The sequence below is a fragment of the Glandiceps talaboti genome (assembly GCF_964340395.1).
Source record: "Glandiceps talaboti chromosome 2 unlocalized genomic scaffold, keGlaTala1.1 keGlaTala1_2_unloc_1, whole genome shotgun sequence".
Lineage (NCBI taxonomy): Eukaryota > Metazoa > Hemichordata > Enteropneusta > Spengelidae > Glandiceps > Glandiceps talaboti.
In genome coordinates, this window is record NW_027554289.1 from 266,127 (window position 1) to 291,128 (window position 25,002).

At 33.7% G+C, this 25,002-nt stretch overlaps 1 protein-coding gene across 1 annotated transcript in view; it reads right to left on the bottom strand.

The window, feature by feature from the left end:
• Positions 1-1,426: 1,426 nt before the first annotated feature.
• The window catches only part of LOC144453248 (proteasome activator complex subunit 4-like), a 55,050-nt gene continuing 31,474 nt past the window's right edge, over positions 1,427-25,002 (bottom strand). Inside the window, exons 33-40 of the mRNA XM_078144519.1 lie at positions 24,160-24,291; positions 23,041-23,225; positions 22,446-22,522; positions 21,816-21,944; positions 20,329-20,481; positions 16,404-16,551; positions 11,475-11,608; positions 1,427-4,655 (exon numbers count right to left, since the gene is read on the bottom strand). Of these exons, the coding sequence (XP_078000645.1) occupies positions 4,521-4,655; positions 11,475-11,608; positions 16,404-16,551; positions 20,329-20,481; positions 21,816-21,944; positions 22,446-22,522; positions 23,041-23,225; positions 24,160-24,291 (1,093 nt within the window). The 3' untranslated portion in view covers positions 1,427-4,520. The remainder of the gene's footprint in view (positions 4,656-11,474; positions 11,609-16,403; positions 16,552-20,328; positions 20,482-21,815; positions 21,945-22,445; positions 22,523-23,040; positions 23,226-24,159; positions 24,292-25,002) is intronic.

The window sequence follows — 25,002 nt, forward strand, 5'->3', positions numbered from 1 at the left end:
GTATGTCAGAATTCAGCAAGAATGAGTAATTTGTCTGAATCCAGAAAGATCCAGAAAGAATGACACCTCAACAAGAATGAAGTCATTTGTCTAAATTCAGAAAGAATGACAGCCCTGACTCTCAATCTAGTAATAATGACAGTCGTATGCCTCAATTCGGCAAGAATGCCAACCCAGTGTGTCAATCCAGCAAGAATGACAGCCTTGTATCTCAAGCCAGCAAGAATGAAAATACGTATCTGGATCCAGTAAGATAAGAATGACAGTCGTATTTTCGAATTCGGGAAGAATATGAAGAATATGTTCTCAAGCCAGAAAGAATGACATCCCTGTATCTCAATCCAGCAAGAATGACAGCCTTTGGCCCCAACTCAGAAATAAGGACAGCCCTGTGCTTCAATTTGGCAAGAATGGCTGCACTCTGTCTTAACTTGGTAGTCCTTATGTCTCAATTCAGAGAGAGTGACAGCCGTGTCTCAAATCAACATGTTGCTCCAATGTTTCTTAAAAGGGCTCAAAGCGATTCTAAAGTTAAAGTATTCACTCTTGCAATAGTATAAAGTAACAGTCACTAGATTGTGGATAATGAAGATGGGGGAGGGGGTGCAAAAGAAAGGATATCTAAGTAATGAGGGATAACAATACAACAAACCTTGGATAAGAAGGGAAGTGAAATACTTTCAGAAATGGTTTCCATGCAGTAGGAATCTCACTCAAAGGACTCTGATTGCAAGAAGTAAGTGCTTAATATAAGAATAGAAATTGATACTGGCCTCCATGCAGTATAGTTATTAGGAATAAGGTTACCTTTTTTGAGTCTTGTTCAAGCAACTGCATAAATAGCCAGATGGCTTAGCGTCATTACGTAAAAAGACGTCTGAGATTCAGACAAAAGTTATGTAGTCGCTTTAAACCAGACCCAAAAAAGGTAACTTTAGTCCTATTGAGGTGATATGTTTGACAAGAGAGATAGGAAATATGATTCTCCCACATGTCTAATAGATTGAACAATCGGAACTGATTTCTTAATGACTATCTCCATGTTATAGCCCAAATTCCTCTACCATCTTACACTGTAGTAAGGGTTGCTTACTGCCGTAGTGTATATTTGGTTTTCAACTTGCCCAATTTGCTTATCCTTTAATGTGCATCTTTAGATCGCAAGGAAAAACAATGCTATCACCCTAATAACTGTTTAGGTTGTATGTTTTGACCAAAATTAATATATTTTTGGCCCTAGTTTGCACATTAACATTGACAGTCACCTTGTCTTGAACTTTTCATCTAGACCATCACTCATGAAAGTACAAGCACAGACCAAGCACTCATGCACACACTCCTCATACACTAGAAGGTTCCATTATACCATTACATAGATGAAACAATCAGTACATAACTCAATATCTATTTTATTTCTCAAGTTCCCTTTCAACTAAGAAAAAAACGAACACAAATTCTCCCAGAGATATAGACAATATTACAATTAAAAGTTGAAAACATAGGTTTGATAAATAGAATAGAATAGCTTTCAATCCACCGTTTGATATGCTTATAAAAAAAATCATATGACATTGAAAGACAGAAGTGTAGAAAACGTAAAATACGATGCACACATTTCTAATGTTTCAAATTTATTTACCTTTTGAGGTTATCAAGACCCAGTCCCAGGAATCTCTTCCTTCTCCTTCTGATATGACACATGGAAGAAGACAGTGCCTTTCCCCTCCTAAAAGAAAGCCCCCCCCCCCCTAATGAAAGTACCCTCTCCTTTAATTCCCAACTCTTCACCCTAACAAACTACTATTCATCAACATAAAATAAACATTTGAATTTACATCCCTTATTGTGAGTTCTACTAGCCTATAATCCAGGTGATTTGGATTTTGAATTTTGATTTCTCCATCATGGGGAAATAATGATTTAAAACACCAATCCGCATGGATTCCAGGCTAGAGTCCTACTGATTTCAGCATTAATTGATTATTTCTTAAAACATCCGACATTATTTGTATCTGGCACATTTGAAGACAAATATAAGAAGATAGATATATAGTTAGTGACATGGACACCTAAAAAATTTCATTACAGAATCACTTGAACTGGAAATATTCACAAATGTGAAATGGTACATGATAAAGACTATTTTTAATAATGCTATGAGGTATAAATTCATCCTACTGTCATGTTGGGTGTACCATACTGGTAATCTTCATAAAACTGATGTGGTACATCATAAATGCTCTTTCAATGTTATGCTATGCGGTAACGCACACTAATGCTATTAGCTGTACCATCATTTTTTTCTGCTTCCTCTTTTAAGAGTTGTCGTATGTTCCATTAAATATAGTTACAATGAAATAATCTAATGGCATTATCAAATGATGTAAAGCAACACCTGTCTGTCAGCTGTAGCAGAATTGTACGCTCACAAACAAAGTGCTTTTTTATATAGTTTATATTCTCGTGTCAAAATAAGAAGCTGCTATTTCTTGCAAACTTGAATATAAACGATACTATAGAACAAAGATAGGGTTATGATGTAAATGAAATACAAACAGCTGTTCAGTTCTGTACCTGTATGCCTAGCACAACCGATGCTTTAACTTGTGATAAGGCTCCATCATGCATATGTAATATGGAGAGAGAGAGCAATGAACAGTTTATTAAAGCCTTTGTCATATCAGGATATGTATGCACTTACACAGTTTTCGTTTTGGTAGAGTCAATGTATCCCAGCATGCACTGCATGACCTGTGACCTGACCTTTAACATCATGCGCCATGCTTGTGTCATATAAAGCATGTAACTGCTCATTCATTACTGTATGAAATTCACATTTTCAAGGTGGAGTCAGGTGACATGACTCCAGATTATTGTTTAGTTTATAATTACATGCATCCATGAGTGACCAATACTATAGAAATCTAACATGTCAGTAATCATTTCTATCACGATAACCATAAAACAAAATTGGAATTGGAATCTATTTCAATACATTATATGCATTACTTTTCCATATTCTGTTTCTATAAACTCAATTTCTAAAACTAATTAATACCATTTTCAAATGCTTACTTTAATATCGCATACACTGAAAGCAAATAAAGATCTATATAATGATCACCTGGAAATTTGATACATGAAAATAACACATCTTTTTTACAAAAAGTTATGCATTATGATAACAAATACTACATTCAATTCATTAGTAGATCATGTGTGTTTCCTTACAAGCCATAATGACCTTAAATACCCTCTGTTAACGGCATTGTATCACACTGACAACAGTGACAAGATGTAATTCTATGTCACTATTACAGAAGCAATCATTCCAGCTTGCTGTTGCTATGGCCATGGTCATGGTTACTATGGATTTTTGTACTGATTGTGGTATGTTAATTTACATTATGGTTATAACACTTAATTTAATCCATTGCCATGGTTACTATCAGATATTAGGATTTTTTGAAACATTATTTTAACCCCCCATCTTGCAGTTATTTATTAATTTATTTTAAAGCAGTAACAGTTGCTATGTATGTGGTAATTGAAGTTATGTTTTTTGTTATATTCTGTTTTGCATCCCTTTGTACACACTTTCCACCTACATATTCAGAAGTATAGCCACATGACGTCACAGGCAGACAATTGACCTTGCCTATAACTCTCCACCACTCCACAACCGTATGTCCAGCTGTACAGTAAATCAAAATTCCTAGTAAATTATAACATCACGACATTGAATCATGTTAGCGGGAGAACGAGATGTACCAAAAAAACTCAAATATAAATGTGTGTCAACAGAACATGTTATAGCTCTTCCAAAAAGAAAGCAAAAAACAGACCAGACACATATACATCCTACACAAATGACAATCTTCAATCTCGATAAATTACAGCATTACTTTCAATATTCTCTGATATCGACTTTGTGGGATGTATATGCTGATGCACGCAGTGTGAAGGAAAAGATATTACCAGAGGACAATTGAGGAAAAGTAATAACCAATATCACACCTCCACAATTGGATCAAAAGAGTTTTTAAAGGCCAGCCTTGAGGCATAGATTGTGTTCATTTCATGATTGCCCAGAATTAACTAGTATGATGGCAGCAATATTAGTTCCTCTAGGTCAGACAGTGGCACTTCATCCCTTAAATAAATTGATTTCATTATTTTTCTCTCTGTGTATAAAGTCATTTTGACTGGCTAGGTTCAGTGCATGCAATATCTTAAGTTGTCTTTGTGTGTCTTGCTATGTTTCAGGGATCTACATCCATATAATCTTCTTGGCGCAAAAATAAAGTTGTTCTGTGTGGCCTACTTAAACTTCATTTTTCTTTATGAACCCTAAAATGGCAGCACATTGGTTTGTGTGACCTTGCTATACTATACAAAGTTGCTTCCTAATCATATTAGTGGCAGCACGTTGGTTTACGCGAAGTGGCTATTAAAATGTCACGTTTCTTCCTGAACATACTAGTGGCAGCACTTCAACTGGGGTTTGTGTGTCTTGTATCTTAGGCATAGTAGCATGGAGAAACAAGCAAATCTGTGAGTACAACTAGCTGGTCATCTGTGAATTGTCGTTTATGTTCCTGCCAATTGTCATGATGGGTTCTCTTAAAGTCTGATAATGTCTTCTTTACTGTCATCTGTGGTACAAAAAAAAAAGAAAATAAGAAATGAACCATAAATACTTCAGTATGTATAAAATCCCTATCCCAAAAACGCTGGCAAAAAGAACATAAAATACTTAGTAATGAAAATTTCTACTTACAGTTGAAAAAATTTCTTGGAAGTGAATCCCAAATTTTTGCTGATGACTCATCAGAATTGTCAGGTGTGCACACATGAAATGAGCTTTCAGAGAAACAGTTGGGATCTCCATACCTGCATCCCAGCAGTTTAAAGGGGGCTTCATTTAGTGGGTACATGTGGCTTCCTTCAACCTGTATCTGTTACACTGTTTCTCTCAAGCTCATTTTGTGTGTCTCTTCTGAGACATGGGGACAACAGCCTACTGTAGTACACCCCTGATGATGCTGATGAGACAGACATTAGCAAACATTTTTTGAATCTGTGAGTAGAAATTTTCATTACTAAGTATGAACTCAGAGTCCATGAATATTTATTACTATAATATCAAATATATTAGTTTTTTTTATATATAATATGAATTTAATATGTGGTATATATACAATGTACCTACATGTAACATACTAGTAATATATATTTAGGTTTATCATTGTGGGTATAAGGTATTAAACGCAGTTTTCATGTCTCCTCCTTAGCTTCTTAGCTGCTGACTTAAAAGACATTGATTAATCCTCATTCAGTAGTAGGAGAATATCAATGTTGATGTCGACCTGTATGCATACTTACCCTTACTAAAGGAAAGAAATAACCACAGGATTTAGAGGTACATGTTCTGAGGAAAGGTAGAGCTACACTGCATGCACTGCATGGCAAGTAATTTACAATTTAAATCAATGACAAAAACCCTGGCTACAATTCTCGGTACCCGAAATAGAATACTGCTGCCTAGGTACATCTTAAAAATAATGAACATTTGATTTCTTGGTCGACACTGTAACTTCCACTCCACGCACTTTACATTCATTACTATAGGCACGCGTGAAAATAAGTCGACCTTCTAGTTCTATTTTGACCCTTTAGCAGGAGGTAAAAAGCTATTGAAGGTACCGAGAATTTCCTGCTATTAAAATCATTCTGACATTTCAAGATATCCTGCTGATATTTAGAGTTTTTCACCAATGCTTCACGTAATCTTACTCAATAATAACAACTCCAGGAATAAATTCTCACTGATGTATTAGAATGATTAGTCTGACATCTGAGTATCCTACATGTATATCATTTCAAATGAGAAGTAGCTGCTATCCTGCTACGCATACGAGTGTTTGCATTCCATGTCATCTGCATCTTATGAAAAGGAGAATTGGATGTTGTCATAAAGACACATTGAAAAGAATTAGTTTTCATTCTATTGTAAAGGTCACTGTTCATATTGAACACCTACGAACATAGTGAAAGTATTCATTTCTGTTGCGCTGTAAAGTTCCGAGTTCAATTGAACACCTACAGTGTGATGACAGCTAGTGAAGTAAATTGTAAGATGGGCTATTCTGAGAGTTAAAGCGAAATGTAGGATTCAGAGACTGAACACTGAAACAATTTGTTTGTTTTGATGTTTGATGTGAAGCCTAAAGGCAACAGGTGCATTTTGGCCAATACAAAAGAAAGAATTGTTTCTGGTTAGAACATTTTATGTAAAGTGGTGTGACAATGCAATTTTTTCTCTTTTTTTGCCAAACCTGTCACTAAATTTACTATTTATGACTTACTGTTCTTTTTATTTTGTACTTTAGAGCAAGTGGGAATGTGGGGCAGATGTCATTTACTTGTTCATGATTGGCTCTGCAGTTGGCTTCACTGAAATAGGGAGGTTTTTTTTGTGTAGAGTAATACCATACTAAATAATACGGAGTAAAATATTCGTAAATAATTCACAACTGTTACAGTGGAAAGGTCACATGGATATCAAAGGCAATCATTTTCATAGCATTTTTCCATTTCAATAGACAAATGACAAGAGAAAGTAATCTGAAATCTGATGTTGTCATGGTGATAACAGGATTGTCTCCTCTCCATTTCACTACTCTACTAATTCTACATCAACGTGTAACTTTTTGTGTATTTTTTATTAACCTATAAAATACTTTGAATGTTAACAGCACACAGATTTCCAAAGCCACATATAAACAATAAAATTCTGTAATAAATATACATGTTGTGGCTTTGAAATATTTGGCAAAAATTGCATTTGATTCAAAGTATAACAGTTATTCTCAGTAAATTGAAACAAAATAAAATAACTGCTGAAACCAAGACATCTGCTCTTTATTTGCATTATGAAGCAAATTCAACCTGTCAGAACATTATAGTGTTTTTTGTTAAAAGTTATTTTAATACATAACAGGGTAATGTATTTTATAAATAACATGTTGAAAAGTGAATTCGTTTGTGTTTTCATTATATTGTGTATTCAAATTCAGATCATCAAAGTGGAATGGAATTTTTGTTTTCACAATCAATGGATTGTAAAATGATAAGTGTACCATTTGTAGCGGTAAGAATGACTGAAATTATCACTCCATGGCAACGTAAGTAGATCAGGGGTTTGTTGACTGCAAGTAATATCTACCAGTAACTTATACCGATGCTGTCTGGTGGATTTGAAATGTTCTAAAGTTATAACATGTGACAGGGGTTGGCATGTTGATATATTCAGATAAAGACAGTGTGCGAATGAAAAAAGTATTTGTCTTTTTTTTTCAACTGTGGAAGATGATAGGTAATTTGCAGTACTTACTTATTCTTTGTATGTCCTGGTAGACACGTACGTAAGCAATATTTCTACATTAAAATTATTCTGTATGAATGATGATGTATCCATGTAATAATTTAAAATGAAAATTTTCGCCTAAATCTAAAGACATCAGAAAAAAACCATATACATTTGAAATTGATTTAATATGCAAATTTCACCCCTCCTAACAATTGAAGTTTTAAATCACTAAATTTAAATACCACAAAGTGTCTGCAACATGCAAATGACTTAATTTGACATTTGATAAACAGGTTAATGTCAACGTCAAATGTAATACCAAAAGAAAGTCTCTTAGTACTATAGTTCCTGTATTGAATACACACATTGTGCTTTTTTTAATGACAAATGTGGCATCATTTTAGTATGAAAGTACACAATGTACATATGTCCACTATGGTTTGTCACCTTTGTATCACGTTTGAATGAAATTGGTTTAAAGCTACACAAGAAATCCCAGCTGACAGGTATAACCAACAGACTAAACCCAAAGTATACAAATGTTAAAAATAACATACTGAGTTGATTTACTGTGAGGCCTGCTTATCATACAGTGCAATTAGTATTATATATTCAGTTCACATGCACTTACTAAATTTTTATGATACAATATCTACATAATAAGAAATTTAATCCGAGAATATACAGGTAGCATTATATTTTAGTAAGAGTTCACATTATGATGTACAAATCAATAAGAAGTTTAACGCCTCAATTTGTCACGAAATTGGCTACTTATCGGTTCTAAATATAGACAGCCATCATGACGAGACGATAGTTATACATTCAATTAACCTCCCACAATATCAATAAATATATCAATATTAACTGACAAAGGGTAAACCACTTTGTTGTCAGCAGAAATCTATTTCTATGTGGCAACTGTTTGTTCTCCAATTGTACACATCCCCCTTTCACTGTACATGTTTGCTATTTCTACTGCGAACTAGCACAGCTGTACCCTATCGCTTTTATATCAGATCTGAAAGGACAAGGAATGGGAAGTACAACTATTGTATTCATAGTAACAAAGGTCTACACTAGATAGGTGAGAGAAAAATTTGAATAATGCAGGTGGGGAATTTTTTTTGACAGAAATCACCCAAATGATTGGACGATGCTGGATATTCTTTGGGTTGATAACAGACAATTGAAAACGTTCGATTTATTTACGAGATAAAGAAATCACATTGTCAGTTTTATTAATACAATCGCTGGAAATATAAAAAGCTTCTTTTCACCAAAAATGTACAGCAATTGATATCTCTGGTGATGTCTAAAATGTGGATACACAGACAATTTTTTTTTTTCATTTACCTAGAATGCTTGAATACAAAAGAGGTGAAATGGTTGCCAAGGTGATGTCAGTATGCTAATGCTAGTTACAGTCTATCTGCAGGGAGCATAAGAGTAAGATAAATGTTTGGTTTTAATCAAGCTAATTAGATACAAGTAATGCCTCCCCCCACTAACATTGCTTGTTTTACAGGATTACAAAGTATAAAGGATGCCATCAATAACTCTGCGGCTTAATTAATTTATTCCGCAATTATTCATTTTGACTGTTGATGTTGTGGTGTTCATGTAAATATATAAATACTGCATAGAGGTGTGTCTGTATATAAAGATTACAAAAACATTGTATTGAGGTTGTGTGTCTCTGTTCCTATAAATATACTGTATTGAGACAGTGTCCGTGTGAAGATTACATAAAAATACTGCATTTACAATGTGTTGGTGTTCAGATAACATATAACAATACAGCCATAGCTTGCGGAGGAGATTAAGCCACTTTGAACTAATTCTAGAAGATGTAGGCTCAGTGAAAAAATGAACCTGCCCTGACGTCATTTAGTTCATGAATTAAATAATAATATATAAAATAGTGATTTGCAAAACTCTTAGCACTTTCTATCAATTCAATAGAAGATTTTAATATACAATTTGATAATCTAATAATATCAGCCAAGATGTAACTGAATATTTGAAAAATGATGTGAAAGTACTATAGGTACTAAGTATGTCAGTCTTCAAATCTGGGTTTTCATCAATGTTTACTTTGCCAATCTAAACATAAAATCATAGGATCCTCTCAATTTATTACAAATTTTACTAGCGTTTCACAATCAATGATTACATATTGGGATGATTTTGTAATTGATCTATTTTCAGGAGGTAGGTGGAGGGGGGGGGGGAGAGGGGTGTTTGAGGATGGGGCTATTAGGTTAAAACTCATCAACATTTCTTGACATGTGGTTCTTTAGTATACATTATCATTAAGTTGAGGTTCTCTCACTACACACTGAATCATACTGCTATTAAAAACAACCTTAAATACACAAATCAATTCATTTCATTCTGTTCCTCAAATTAATAATTGAAAGCTCGACAATTTTTTTTAAAAGATAAACTAATCAGACCCAAATTGAGAGACAAACATATTGATTCTGGATGCTACTTAAGACTCCATACGAATACTTTGATTAAGACCGCCAAACTGATTTTGTACTAAAGTAAGGGTTAAGGCAAATTGAGTTTGTGGCCATGGTGGAGATAAAATTGATTCCACTGTGATAACATGATCAGTATGGAAATTACAGGATAATATGTCGGGAAGTGTAGGAAACTGCATTTGTTATGCTATTGCAGTACACTGTAAACTGTTGACAGCGTAAAGAGGATAGCATAGGAATAGTAGGAAAGTATATTTGCTATATGCTATTGCAGCACACTGAAGTAACAAGGATAACATAGGAATCATGCGAAGAGTACATTTGCTATGCTAACATTTACTATGCCAACAAGGATAACATAGCAGTTATGGGGAAAAGTACATGTTATGCTATTGCAGAACACTGAATTACATAATGTGTTAACAGAGTAACACGGATATTAACATCGTAGGAATTATAACAAAGCACATTTGCCGCTCTAGTAGAGCACATTGAGCCTTTTGGAGGATCTGGGATATTATCAGGTTGTGTCTGCCTTCTAGTACTACTGACTTTCCTGCCAAGCATGTCCCATACATACTCTACAGGGCTGCAATCAGGACTCTTGGCAAGAAACTCAATCCATTTTTCTATGATGTTAAAACAGCCACGAGGCCCGGCATTATCATCCAGAGTATTAATAACCATCACTTCTTTCCGAAAGGAGTAAGCTTCTCTTTGATCAACGTATATATGTACATGTGTATACTTGTTATATGTAGTATAGCTTTGGGGTGGGGTGGGGTGGGGTGGGGTGGGGAGGTGGAGTGGGCTTAACATCTTTTTTTCCCCCAGTATATAGAGAACAGTGATGACTTGATAACAGTCCATGTAAATAGCAAATATTCATTGTTGAACAACGTTATATAAATACAAAACACACTTTTTTATTTATACATTACACTTAACACTTGGCTAAACACAGAAAAGTATACATATACACACACAACTTTCTCAATTCAATATTTTCAAAAAGATACAAATATGGGTTACTATGAGTTGGAAATTAAAACTTGGATGTTGGATCTAGAGAAGTCATACTGGAAACTAAACAATAAACATACTGTTACTGCCACTTTAGAGGAAGTGTGGTGGGGAGGATATTCAGCAAACTTGATGAAGAAATAAAGAGTAAGTTGTGAACTACATAAATTATAATTCTCTTTATCCCTGCATGAATAGTTCAAAATTTATGACTTGCTAAGAAAATAACTACATCTTTACATTTTCCAATATTATTAGTATTTATGATATGATAAAATTTGTGATAAAATTTATGTGCATATAAAATGGTACTTTTTAATGGTTTGCATACAAAATATTAGTGATATGAATACGGTGGATGTAAAATTACACTTCTATGTTCTTGGCATTTTACAATTTATGAAAAATAGAAACAGTTTTGCGAGTTACAAAAATTACCCCTTACCTACCCTCATTTACACCTTTTAGCAAAATACATCTTTCAAGATTTAGTATGCACTGCATCCCAACTCCAATGATAACACCTGCAATAATAAATGCTATGATAGAAATATATTATATTATATAAAGAAAGGTCATTATCTTACCTCTATAGGTTGAGGGTCGTGTAAGTGGTTACCGAGGTCCATTAGGACCTGTGGCATCCATTGTGGAACATCATAAGGGTAAGCTTGAACACAGGCACTTAAACCTAGTACACCGGCATGGCGCTGTATGAGGGCTGAAATGAACAGAAAAGACGTGAAGAATGGGGGGATAGAGAACACAACATAAATAGACATCATGGTATGTTTTGCACATAGTACAACCCAGGAAAAAAATACCAGTGTGTTTGCTTGAATGGAGAGAGCAAATGAAAGACTTTGTGCAAGAACAAAATTACATGCTGGTAAAAATAACAATAAAACTGATACAAAAACAACACTGGGTGCCTCTCTGATGTAGGTTCATACTACACTTTTATCAGTTTGTTTGTATCTGTGGAAGTTATAATGGAAGTTATATTTCAACTTGATCATTATAACATGTAGCATTCTATCAGTAAACAGAGTTGTGGGACCCAGGGCTTATGTAGTGTCGATACTTTCAATAAGTTCCAGACACTGATTACACTGTATTTCACTACATGAAACTTGTCTCATTCCTGCTTAATAATACCACAAGCAAGCAAACACACCAGTGTTTTTTTTGAGGGTTGTAGATTGAGTGTGAAAAGAGAACTGAACACTGGCAGAGAACACAACACAGAATACTGTTTCCAAGTTGGATGACATTAGAAAACATTTCCATTTCCTGAGTAGTGTCTGCCTTAATATTTGTTAAATCGAAACGGATACCACATGCTTTGGTGAGATTTCCTCTCATACAAAGTTCGTGTGGATCAACACATTTGGGAGATATCTGAATCAATGGCTCATAATCTACTTGCATGTAACGATATAGAGTACATGTATGCATAGAAAAGAACTGATATTGTTCATAATAATCCACAATACACGGTGTAACCATTGTATGAAATTCTATACCATTCTATTTTGAATTATCTTCATACTAGAAAACAGCATGTATGGTTCAAACGTTCAAATCAACCATACTTCATGCAATGTGATTTTTTTATTCGTTGAGAGAATATTGAAAATCTGAAGAGATTATAGACAATATTCTTCACTTCACAGGTTTTATTTTAAATATCAACATGTTCTTCTGTGAATCCACTTCAGTTTCATACGTTTGCATGAAATGACATGCATAGGGTGAAAGAAGGAATGGAGGGTGACCTTAATAGGCAAAATAACTACTACACAGGGAAATGAGCACTCATACATGAACTCAAGAACGGTACAGACTATTAATCTGAAAAAATCCCAGAACAGTTTTCAGGAGATATAAAATAAAAATGTAGAGAAACTCGACACTAATGTTAATATGCTATCCTCAGATGAAGTACCCAATGACCTTTATAGATGAACCTACATATGCCTAATAATGCATAATGTTCAAATATCAATGACCCAACATGTTACATAAAAATGTCATTGACCAACAACTTAAAATATATTATGTATTTACAGTAGCATGGATTAGTACAACTAAACCAGTCTGATAACTTCAGAAATACACATATATTGTTTTAATATCAGTATTATTTTATTACAGGTTCCAGAATTCACACACAAAATGTTCTGCCAAACAAGGGACTACCTTATAGTTGCAACTGTATTTAGGTTCTTCTTTCATTACATGTTCTGAGATAACACACATTTTTTTTTCAAAGACTGATGTACTAACTAGCTCAATATGTACTTGACAAGACACGCTGTCTTTGTGACAAGTCACTAAAACGTAATTAGATGTTATTATTCCCCAATATTTTTGCTTCATTCATTCAGCCAAGGGAAATATGAGTGACCTAAGGGGCCTTTGTCACTACGAGTTGCGTAGAGACGAGTAGTGACAACCCTTAGGTCACGAGTATTTTCCGGGTAAATGAAGAAAAATATTGGAGAATAACATAATTATACCAGCGCCAGTAATATCAAAGAAAAATCAGGGAAAGTAAGGCCTAATAAAAAAAAATGTGTGATTCTGATTACACTTAATTTTAGAATAGATGGGGTTGGTAGATTTTTTTTTAATTTTATTTAATTTTTTTTTTTTTTCATATGACATGTGAGTGTCTAGTTCAGGTAGTTATGTTTTCCATTGTTTTCCATATGGTCTATGTGTCATTGGTTTCTTCTCATCAGATGTACCGCCATTACAGATTGGAAGAACAGTTTTATATTGTCTTTTTAAGTTGTCAATTTCCGCATCCACTATTTCTGGTGAGACTTCACACAATTTTGGCAGTTTTATCATTTTTTCTCGAATATATATAAAAAAGTTTATGGTCGGCAGTGAAAAACTAGGTAGGGTAACTGAAACCAACATTTTTTTGTAGACCTACTGGCAATTTTGAATGTTTTGACTCGTACTTCGAACACAGTGACATAGATATGTGTTGTTGTGATGTACAATGACCAGAATATATATTCCATATATTTTGTTCAACGTGGCTTGTGTATGGTATAATGAAATATAAATCTCTCTTATGTAAAACTTCCCTAATCTGCTCAGTATCTTGTCTACTATGTCTACTGTGGAGTCATGATGTGCGAATTTCAAAGCGCTATATAAAAACCAACATTATTACTATTATTATATAAATATCAATTAATTATACTACAGTTTGTAATGACAAATTGGTACAATTTATACATAGTGGCTGTGGCTTTATCTCTGTGTTTTTTCCCCCTAAAACAGCTTTTGGACTCAATACTTGTCATGAATATATAGAAGATACCTGATATAAAAGACGGGACAGGTTTGCTATGCCTTTTATATGGAACAGGTCTTTCTGCTTAAAGCTACATTGCACTACACTATGCTACACTGCACTACACTATATTACACTACTCTCAGTCCCTGTACTACACTGAACACTGCACTGCACTGCACTGTACCACACTGAACACTGAACTGCACTGCACTGCACTACACTACACTAAACTACACTGCACTGCACTAAACTACACTACACTACACTACATTACACTATTATAGTAAACAACACTACTCTAAAATGACACATCACCTCTTCTGCATGTGTTTGTAGTTTGATGTTTTTATTTTTAATACAACACTACATCCCTTAGCTAGTATTAGCCATCCATTCATATCAAATCTCACACCACTTCTCCATAAATTTTATGATGATAAGAAACTGTCATGAGGGTGTCAGGAACCATTTTTATGACTACTTGACATAAATCATCCTGTTTTTATTAACAGCCAACAAAAGAGAGAACTGAGTCATTAGTTACCAATGGATACATTTTTATAACAAATCATAACTATTACACCTATTAGTAAATATAGTTTTTGTCGTTTTCTTTGATCTAGGTTGATCTTTAGAGACTAATTAATCACAATATGCTATGGTGTATCATTAGTCAATCAACGCGATATCACATAATAGCACATCTATTTACGCAATTTAATGACTTTGTTTTGGCATCTACTCTCTTTAACCCTTTCATGACTGGAGACAAGTTTTAAATAATTTTGGGACTCAATTTATATGAACATTTTCATAGCTATAATAATATTACTTCATTACATTCCAAAGTAACATTTCTTTAATTCCAGTCTAAAATGAAGCTGATATATGCCATATATCTTACATAAAAACAAGAATTTTGTTCAAATAATTTTGGCGGCAAAGTTTTCAGTACTGAATGGGTTAAGACGTGTTACTGCAAAATGTCTTGTCAAAATTTATCAAACAATATTATAGTTGTAGATTTGATCCACCAAGGTATAAAAATCTTGTAATAATGGATCTCTGACAGTATATCGCTATCACTTTTGTCTCTAAAGTGTTAGGAAGAAAACATCTTCTTCTTTTTTTATCTAGGTCGATTTTTAAAATAGCTAATTTATTTTAATGACATTATCCTATAATGGTATACCACTGATGAATCAGGGAATAAGCAACAATACACAAAGACCTAATCTGCATATAAATTGGGGTTAGATGAAGATGACATTCATTATGCCAAATGAGTTTGACCGTGTAAAATGCTCATAAGAATGTCTATGAAACTCTTGCTTTAGACAATATTACAGAATTGTTATTTGCTAAGGTGCAATAAAAAAATTGTGTGGTGTTCCGGTTACACTCAATTTTAGAATAGGTGGGGGTAGGTAGATTTTTTAATTTTTTTTTATTACATTTTTTTTCATGTGCGAGTGTTTAGTTCAGGTTTTCCATTGTTTTCTGAATGGTCTATGTGTTATTTAGTTCTTCCTATCAGATGTACAGCCATTACAGCTTGGAAGAACAGTTTTATATTATCTTTTTTAATAAGTTGATGTCAGTTTCCACTTCCACTATTTCTCGTGAGACTTCACAATTTTTGCGATTTTATTATTTTTTTATCGAATACGTAAAAAAGAAGTTTAGGGTCGGCAGTGAAAAACTAGGTGAGGGTCGGGTAACCGGAACCAAACAATTATTATTTAGGCCTAATATTGGAGTACCGTATTATGAATACATAGGAAAGAAATCTGTCACTGTATTTTTGAAAGAGTTTCGTTTGGGGACTGTATTCATGAAAATGTTGGCCTGTCACATGTTGGAAGTGTCGAGACAATGACCATACCCGGAATTGATAATTTTCGCTTTAAGATACTAGCACACCTCTCCTCTCACAATTTAATAGCTTTGTTTTCATTCTATTCTTGAAAAAGTGCTACTACAAAATATCTTGTCAAAATTTATTTCAATATAAATATGATAAATTTTATATATTATTGATGTACGATATATGAATCCATATTTATCAAACCATCAAACAGGTATGATATCTTTTGCAAAAATGCCTGGCAATGGTGAGAATGATCCAATACTGCAATTTATACACATTACCTCTTAATCTACAGATAAGTAGTTGAAAGATATATATATCACTTACCTTCCATATCATGAGCTACCACTGGCTTGCCTTTCTTGTTCAGTTTGGTTTTACACAGCTGCTCAAAGCGAGTTTGAAGATCAGCATCCATCTTTAAGATTCCGCAGTGAAGAAATCCACTGAGGGTTGTTCCTGCCATTTCTCGGACCTGTATTACAACAAATGACAAGAAATTGTTGGTATTATGCCAGATAGATGATGATGAGGCGTAAAAAAAAAACTGTCTGGTTCCGATTACATTCAATTTTGAAATAGGTGGGGTAGGTAGATTTTTTATTTTATTTTATTGTATATTTTTTTTCATGTGTGAGTGTCTCTGTGTTGTTTATTTCTTCCTATCAGATGTACAGTCATTACAGATTGGAAGAATAGTTTTATATTGTCTTTTTAAGTTGATATCAGTTTCTGCACCCACTATTTCTTGCGAGACTTCACAATTTTCACAATTTTATTATTATCTTTCTCAAATACGTAAAAAAAAGTTTAGGGTCGGCATGAAAAACTAGGTGGGGTAGGGTAACCAGAACCAAGCAACTTTTTTTATTTGGCCTGATGATGTTACAATAAAATAAATTCTTACAAGAGCAGTCGTGTTTATTTATATCTTTCTCATTTTAACACCTGACAATTATGGGTCAAAAATGAGTATGTACATCTTGGTGATGCTTTCTATTCATAATTACTCTTTTAACAGTCTGGATGACTTTAATAGAAATGAAAGAAAGAAAACATTTGATGTATTAGATAGAGGTCCCAAAGTTCAGAGATATTAGTTTCTCGAAGATGTGCATTTGCACAGTCACTAACTTTACTATCAGCGATGTTGTGATTTTTTTCGGTTTTGTACACAGTGCATTATCCTAGCGGGTGGGGATGGGGGGGGGGGGGGGGGGGGGTTTGAAAGTTAAGAATCATTTGGTAGGTCTGGTCATAGGATACAGGAAATACAATGAAATAGTACCAGCCTATGTTATAAGATATTGTGTATGATAAATAGATCACATAATATAGCCTGGAGATTTCTCTAAATATTTACAAGTAATTCTTTCTAATATACATTTACACACTACAATGACATCTCTGAAAAGGTGTAAAAAGTGATAATTCTAAGAAATTCGCTATCTTCTATTAAAAGTCAAATAACAGAATTTGACTTCAGCTAAAATGTATTTCAACTGTTCCTCATTTTCTGAGATGTAAACCAAAACCAAATCCATGCCTTTCAATGTATTCAAACAATCCTTCTGTGAATTGTATTTTTTTAAAATGTTTCATACAGCATGTTCAGTACAAGTCAACGAGTCTCAGTGCAAGGTCAACCATGTTATTTCTTTCATGATAATATCATTTCATTCATTAGCTCATTTTACACAAAACTTATTTTTATCAAGCTGTGTATTGCAATTTTTCATGCTGTCTATATTTGAACATAGCATTTTATGTAAATAACATGTTATGATTATAATTAAATCAGTTTGACCCTGCTGAACAAAGCATTGTTTCCCCCCCCCCCCCCAAGTACCCCCCAGTTTCCTCTGCTTAAACAATACCAGGGCACCAGTGCACAGCTCCATGCTGATCAATTCCACAAATTTCTGAATTTATTTGGACAAATAAATACTATTATTACTATCAAATCATTTCTATTTTGACACCTATCACTGAAAAAATCCTGATAACATGAAAAGTTGGGTTTAAATTTAATAAAAAATAAATAGATTTCCTATTTGCTCTGATTGTGATGTGAAGTCAGATTTTTCCATCTACTGCCTACAGTAGTCTTTGTTCCTTATTCAATTTATTGTAAAATGTCAAGATTTTTATCTCCAATTACTGTAAAATAATACTACAGTTTACTCGAAATCGATGCTGCAGTACACTCATCATAAGTATACAAATACGTTAATGTCAGCCTTCATCAATATTTAATCAGCAATCTATATCTCTTCTTTTAGATATTTAAAAAAAAAATCTAATTTTTAAGAGAGTAATTATTTGAAGTCTTTTCACATGCCTGGAGTTTAGATTAGCTGTTAGTTTGTCAAAATGCTAATGATATGATTAAACCACAAACCCTGGCATCACTCAAGGTCTGTTGATTAACATAAATCTTTTCTTCATTTAAGACATTCTCATATTTTAATAGTGATTATCTGATCAATGTGTCTATGTCATTTGGTTTACTTACTCAAGTCCACATTGTGGTCTACATTCTATTAAATCAGATAAATCAGCTGGCTTTGTAATATTGAAAGCAATATGTCAATTTGCAATGTACATTTCTGTACTGGTGAAATCAACATGTCAATTTGTAATGTACATTTCTGTACTGGTGAAATCAACATGTCAATTTGCAATTATGTACTGGTGAAAGCAACATGTCAATTTGCAATGTACATTTCTGAACTGGTGAAATCAACATGTCAATTTGTAATGTACATTTCTGTACTGGTGAAATCAACATGTCAATTTGCAATTATGTACTGGTGAATCAACATGTCAATTTGCAATGTAAATTATGTACTGGTGAATCAACATGTTAATTTGTAATGTAAATTATGTACTGGTGAAATCAACATGTCAATTTGCAATGTACATTTCTGAACTGGTGAAATCAACATGTCAATTTGCAATGTACATTTCTGTACTGGTGAAATCAACATGTCAATTTGTAATGTAAATTATGTACTGGTGAAATCAACATGTCAATTTGTAATGTAAATTATGTACTGGTGAAATCAACATGTCAATTTGTAATGTAAATTATGTACTGGTGAATCAACATGTCAATTTGTAATGTAAATTATGTACTGGTGAAATCAACATGTCAATTTGCAATGTACATTTCTGTAGTGGTGAAATCAACATGTCAATTTGCAATTATGTACTGGTGAAATCAACATGTCATTTTGTAATGTAAATTATGTACTGGTGAAATCAACATGTCAATTTGCAATGTACATTTCTGTACTGGTGAAATCAACATGTCAATTTGTAATGTACTGGTGAATCAACATGTCAATTTGCAATGTAAATTATGTACTGGTGAATCAACATGTCAATTTGTAATGTACATTTCTGTACTGGTGAATCAACATGTCAATTTGTAATGTACATTTCTGTACTGGTGAAATCAACATGTCAATTTGCAATGTAAATTATGTACTGGTGAAATCAACATGTCAATTTGCAATTATGTACTGGTGAAAGCAATATGTCAATTTGTAATGTACATTTCTGAACTGGTGAAATCAACATGTCAATTTGTAATGTAAATTATGTACTGGTGAAATCAACATGTCAATTTGCAATTATGTACTGGTGAATCAACATATCAATTTGTAATGTAAATTATGTACTGGTGAAATCAACATGTCAATTTGCAATGTAAATTATGTACTGGTGAAATCAACATGTCAATTTGCAATGTACAGGTAAACAGTACGACATGCAAATCTAACTACATCTGTGTAGTGTACCTAGTACTTTGCTTGGTATTGACAGAATAAATGTGTGAAACTAACAATGTTGCCATGGTTGCTAAAACAATCATCGTCATGTCTACCATTCATTTATGAGTGATACAGCCTAGGGGGTCAGACAAGATCCAGTAAGAAACACTTCACAAAATCAGACATTAAACTTTGAACAAATATATGCTATTGTACAGTTACATCTACATGAATCTAAAATCTAAAATACAAAAGACAGTCTGGAAGCTTTCATTTATGAAAGAAAAAAAGTGAAATTTTTATTTGTAAATGTTTCATATTTAAATGCATTAGCGTAATCATAATCTGTTATTTCATATTTAATAACCTTAATGTACAATATATTTATTAGTTATGAAAACACAAATCCTTTTATGTAATCAAAAATGTCTGGAAGGCAAGTTTAGAGTGTTTAGTGGCACAAGACTAATTACCTCAAATTGATCATCTGTCAATAACCGCAAGACAAGATCACGCATTTCATTTCGGTATTCCTCAGCAGTGATAATAAAAAAGTTGCAAAATGCCATAACTTGAAGATAGGTTAATACACTGACTCTTGCGTGCCATGAACTCCCTGATGCAATCTGAAAAGAGAAAATGAAAGAAAAAAAAATCGTACTTTTTAAAGTGGTCTGTGTATCCGGCTTTTCCTATTACAATAATAATAATAGCCTAGAGGAGGTATTGAATTAAAAATGTAGCAAATATTTGAGATGGCTGCAACAAACATTGTCATTTCATTTCTTAATTGAATATGTAATTACATCTTCAATGTGTTGTATTCTATTGCTAGCACGGAAAGGATTTCTTATTACACTTGTATTGTGGAATACAGATTTTCAATATGAAGTTTTATTAAAAATACATGAAAATATCTTTGATTCCTGTGAGGTACTAATACAGACAAATGAAAAACAGACAATATAGGTACATCTCCTTACTAATTACATTAAACTCGTCTGTTTACTTAGATGGCGTCATTTCACTAAATGAGTCTAAATAGCTGTGGCACCACTGTGAATTAATGGTACAGACTTGTATTGACTGGAAAGGGGATGAATTTAATGGGTACTTTAAATCATTTATATGTCAGCTGATGCTGATTGAATGATTTCAGGTTAACATAAATTGTCTTTGCTCTATTGGAATAGAAAACAAGTCCTATCACTCATGGCTATATATGTATGTCAACTACTGTACAGTGCCATCATGTTTTCCCTAAAGCGGGTGTAGCAGATACATTTACTGTAAGGCTGAATGGAGGACAGTTATGAGACCAGTGACATTTTTTTTGGTATTTCTTTATTTGTTAATTTAACCACTCTGGCGGCTCTGCCACACTATTTTTAAACCTTCATGGCTGCACTTTCTAGGTCATTTTGGGTTAACTAGAAAAGACACTGAGACACCCAGTCGTAAAATACTTGAAAGCTTTAGAAATCTTTTTATAGCAGCATTCACTCATTAAATTAGGAAACCCATTACAAGCAAATAACAAATCTTAGCTGTCGTTGAAATGGCTTATCCCCCTTTTTTTCTTCTCAGTCTCTGTCATTCTTTGTTGTTTCTCCGTCAGTCTGTCACTCTCTTTTCTCAGTCTGTCTCTCATTCTGCCTGTCTCTCATCTCTTTATTTATTTATTTGTCTGTCTGTCTCTCTCTCTCTTCTCCAAATTAATCTTTCTCGGTCGTCATTCACTGTTTGTTTCACCATCTCCTTATGTTGTCTGTCTGTCCATCTGTCTGCCTCTCTCTCTCTTTCTTTCTCTTCTCTAAGCCTGTTTCTGTCTGTTTGTCACTTATACTGTCTCTCCATCTATTTACTTGTCTGTCTGTCTGATGCTCTCTTCTCTCAATCTCTTTCTGTCTGTGCACAAACACTTCACAAAAAGACGCAATTCTGTATAATAATAACTTACCTGTTTCATACTGTCCAAAGCCACAGGTATAACTTCTGGCTGTAGTAATGCTTGGGCCATACAGGCTAATGTTACCTGACCATCTTGCCTTAACTCATCATCTGTTTCACAACTTTCCATTGGTGCAAACTATTCAAGTTAATAAAAATGCAGCAAATGTACATTGAATATCTACACTTCTTACATCAAATTGATAGTTGATAGTAGTCTATGATCCTAAAAAACCCATCAAGCTGTCAACATTGCTAGCTAGATCATATAGAACAAAATGTACCTTCACATGATAGAAATCAAAACTGATTAGTACTAATTGTCAAGGCAGTGAAATTTTAAATCTAAATAATAGTTATAATAAGGTGAGAGGCACTTTGTAGACAGACATACAACCTGAATTCTAATCAAGACAAAATAGGTGATATCGTTTGTATGATGGGCACCTATCACTGGAGTAATTGAAACATACTATAATGTACACAGAATTTTTTGACAGAGAAAAGCTTGAAATCTATCTATCTAGCACAGACACAGACACAGACACAAACACAGACACACAGACACACAGACACACAGACACAGACACAAACACAGACATACAACTTTGCTGAAATAATGAGCAAGATAGAAACCTACCACTGGGAGTAACTGGAACAATTCTGGAGGCACAGCATAAAACATCCTGGCTAAACTTCCTGTTACCCATTTCATTACTGTAAATAAAGGTATTAATCACATATCAATACTCAACTACCGAAGTACGCACCAATAAGTATCAACTGATGTGAAATGATGTAGTCCTGAATGAAGATATAAAAACAAATATCAACTCCCAAAAATGCACTTACTACCAATGTATCAAAGACCATAGTCCATTGTCAAGGTGTTTATTTTCTATTTTGAACTGATTCTCATCAGAAACATCAAACTTTACACAGAGAATTTTGAAAAAAAAATGTACAGAAAGTGCACATAAGGCCAAAAAAACACCTGTTTCTAGTCAGCACATGTTGTCTAAAGTGGTGCAACAACGCAAATTCTTTTTCTTTTTTAATTCTCAACACACTTGTATTTAAGTGATGTGCATGCTGACCAGAAACAATTTTTTTTTTTTTGGGGGTGGGGGGGGGCTAACAGAGAAAGATTAGTTTTTGTAGCAGATGTAAGACACAGGTACACATTAAGTTTGACAGTATGACATGACATGACATGACATGTATAATATACTAACCAGTTTTACAAAGTTTGACAGCTCTTTGTCTTTCATCATTTTCTGGTTCAAACTGTACAATATCAATATCCTTCAAGACTGCTAACTGAGGTATTATCTTTTCTATAAATGGCTTCCTTTGTGGACATTTTGTAGGGGCACAGTTCTTCACAGGGAAGTCATACAGGAATATATTTACCAGTGTGCTATTAAAACAATATTAAGAAATAATTAAAATTAATTTGACAGAGAAAATACACTGTTATATGTGGCTTTGTATTTTGGTACGAAAATTTCAGTCTGTCAAACTTATTCTTTGTGGAATATACTGATTAAGGCAGTACTTAGTCTAAAAGATCAAGTCCTTGGTCTGTTTATGTAAGCACTTCCTACTTCCACTTCTTTCGTATGTAGAAACAACAACTGGTAATCATTCATCAGGCTAGACAGCACACTACACATTAAGTAAAATCATTCACTATCCATATTTATTATATGTAATGTTTGCACCAGGTGTGACTGCCAGGATTTAAGTCATCCAGAGCTTTGAGAAAAACACCTAACGCAAGCTTTAAAGCTCTTTGTTGTTCTGCCAGAACTAATTTTGTGTTTCCTTTGAGAAAGTTTTATGTAATACATTCTGAGATAGAAGAGAAAGCAAACAGTCAAGTATAGTATATGAAATAGCCTTCACGCTTCCTCTACATGCCATCTTCATTGAATTTATTGATTTTTCTTTACTACACCCTACAGTCATTTCAGGGAAGTGAAACAAATTATTTAACAATGGAAACAGCATTTTCAAATACAATAATTATTTGTTTTTAATAAATCTTTATGCAATCTGTTACATTAAGTTTTATTACCTTTATATAATCGCCAGCGTCATTTCAGTGTATTAAAACCATTCATTTGACAATTACAACTTGACTTTGTTGAGAGATTGCTGGCAACCCTACTATGTTTTTGCTGGCAACCCTACAATGTACTTGCCGCCATTCATGCGACAGACTTGCTGGCCTCCCTAGTACAATGAATTTGCTGGCATTCCTACTTCATACTTGCCGACCAACCTACTACTACATGCTTGCTGACAACCCTACTCAATACTTGCTGGCATTCCTACAACATACTACATACCTTCCTATTCTATCTCTGACGTCCTTGTAACTGTGGGCAAGATGTGGTTCTACACATCTCAGTAATCTGTGCAATAGGTCATCAACCCGCCATTCCTGCTGAGCTAATCCTCCTTGTAGGGCAAACAGTAAGCTGTGATAAAAAGGATGTAAAAAATGAAAAGTCATTGAATATCCTTTTTTGTAGGGCAAACAAGCTGTGATAGAAAGGATGAAAAATAAGAGAAGGTAAGGCCTAATAAAAAAATTGTGTGGTTCCGGTTACACTCAATTTTAGAATAGGTGAGGTAGGTAGATTTTTCATATTACATGTATTTTATTATATATTTTTTTCTGTGTGAGTGTCTAGTTCAGGTATTCCATTGTTTTCCAAATGGTCTCTGTGTTGTTTATTTCATCCTATCAGATGTAAAGCCATCACAGATTTGAAGAACAATTTAGGTTTTAGAGTGTCTTTTTAAGTTGATGGCAGTTTTCGCATCCACCATTTCTCATGAGACTTCACAATTTTTGCGATTTTATTATATTTTTCTCAAATACGTAAAAAAAAAGGTTTAGGGTCAGCAATGAAAAGCTTGGTGGGGTCGGGTAACTGGAACCAAACAATTATTTTTTTAAGGCCTAATGAGTACCTATATTCTATAGAGAAAGAAAACACTAGAAAATTAACTCAAAATCCCCCCTTGTACTGCTATAAACAATTGGCTTTGCTTGGAAGAACACATTGCAAAAAACCATTGAGTACATAAATTCTATAAAAAATTGGAAAAGTCGCTGAGACTGAGAAAACATTTGAATAGTTGCTAAGACTAACAAATATTAAAAACAGTCAATACCATTAAGA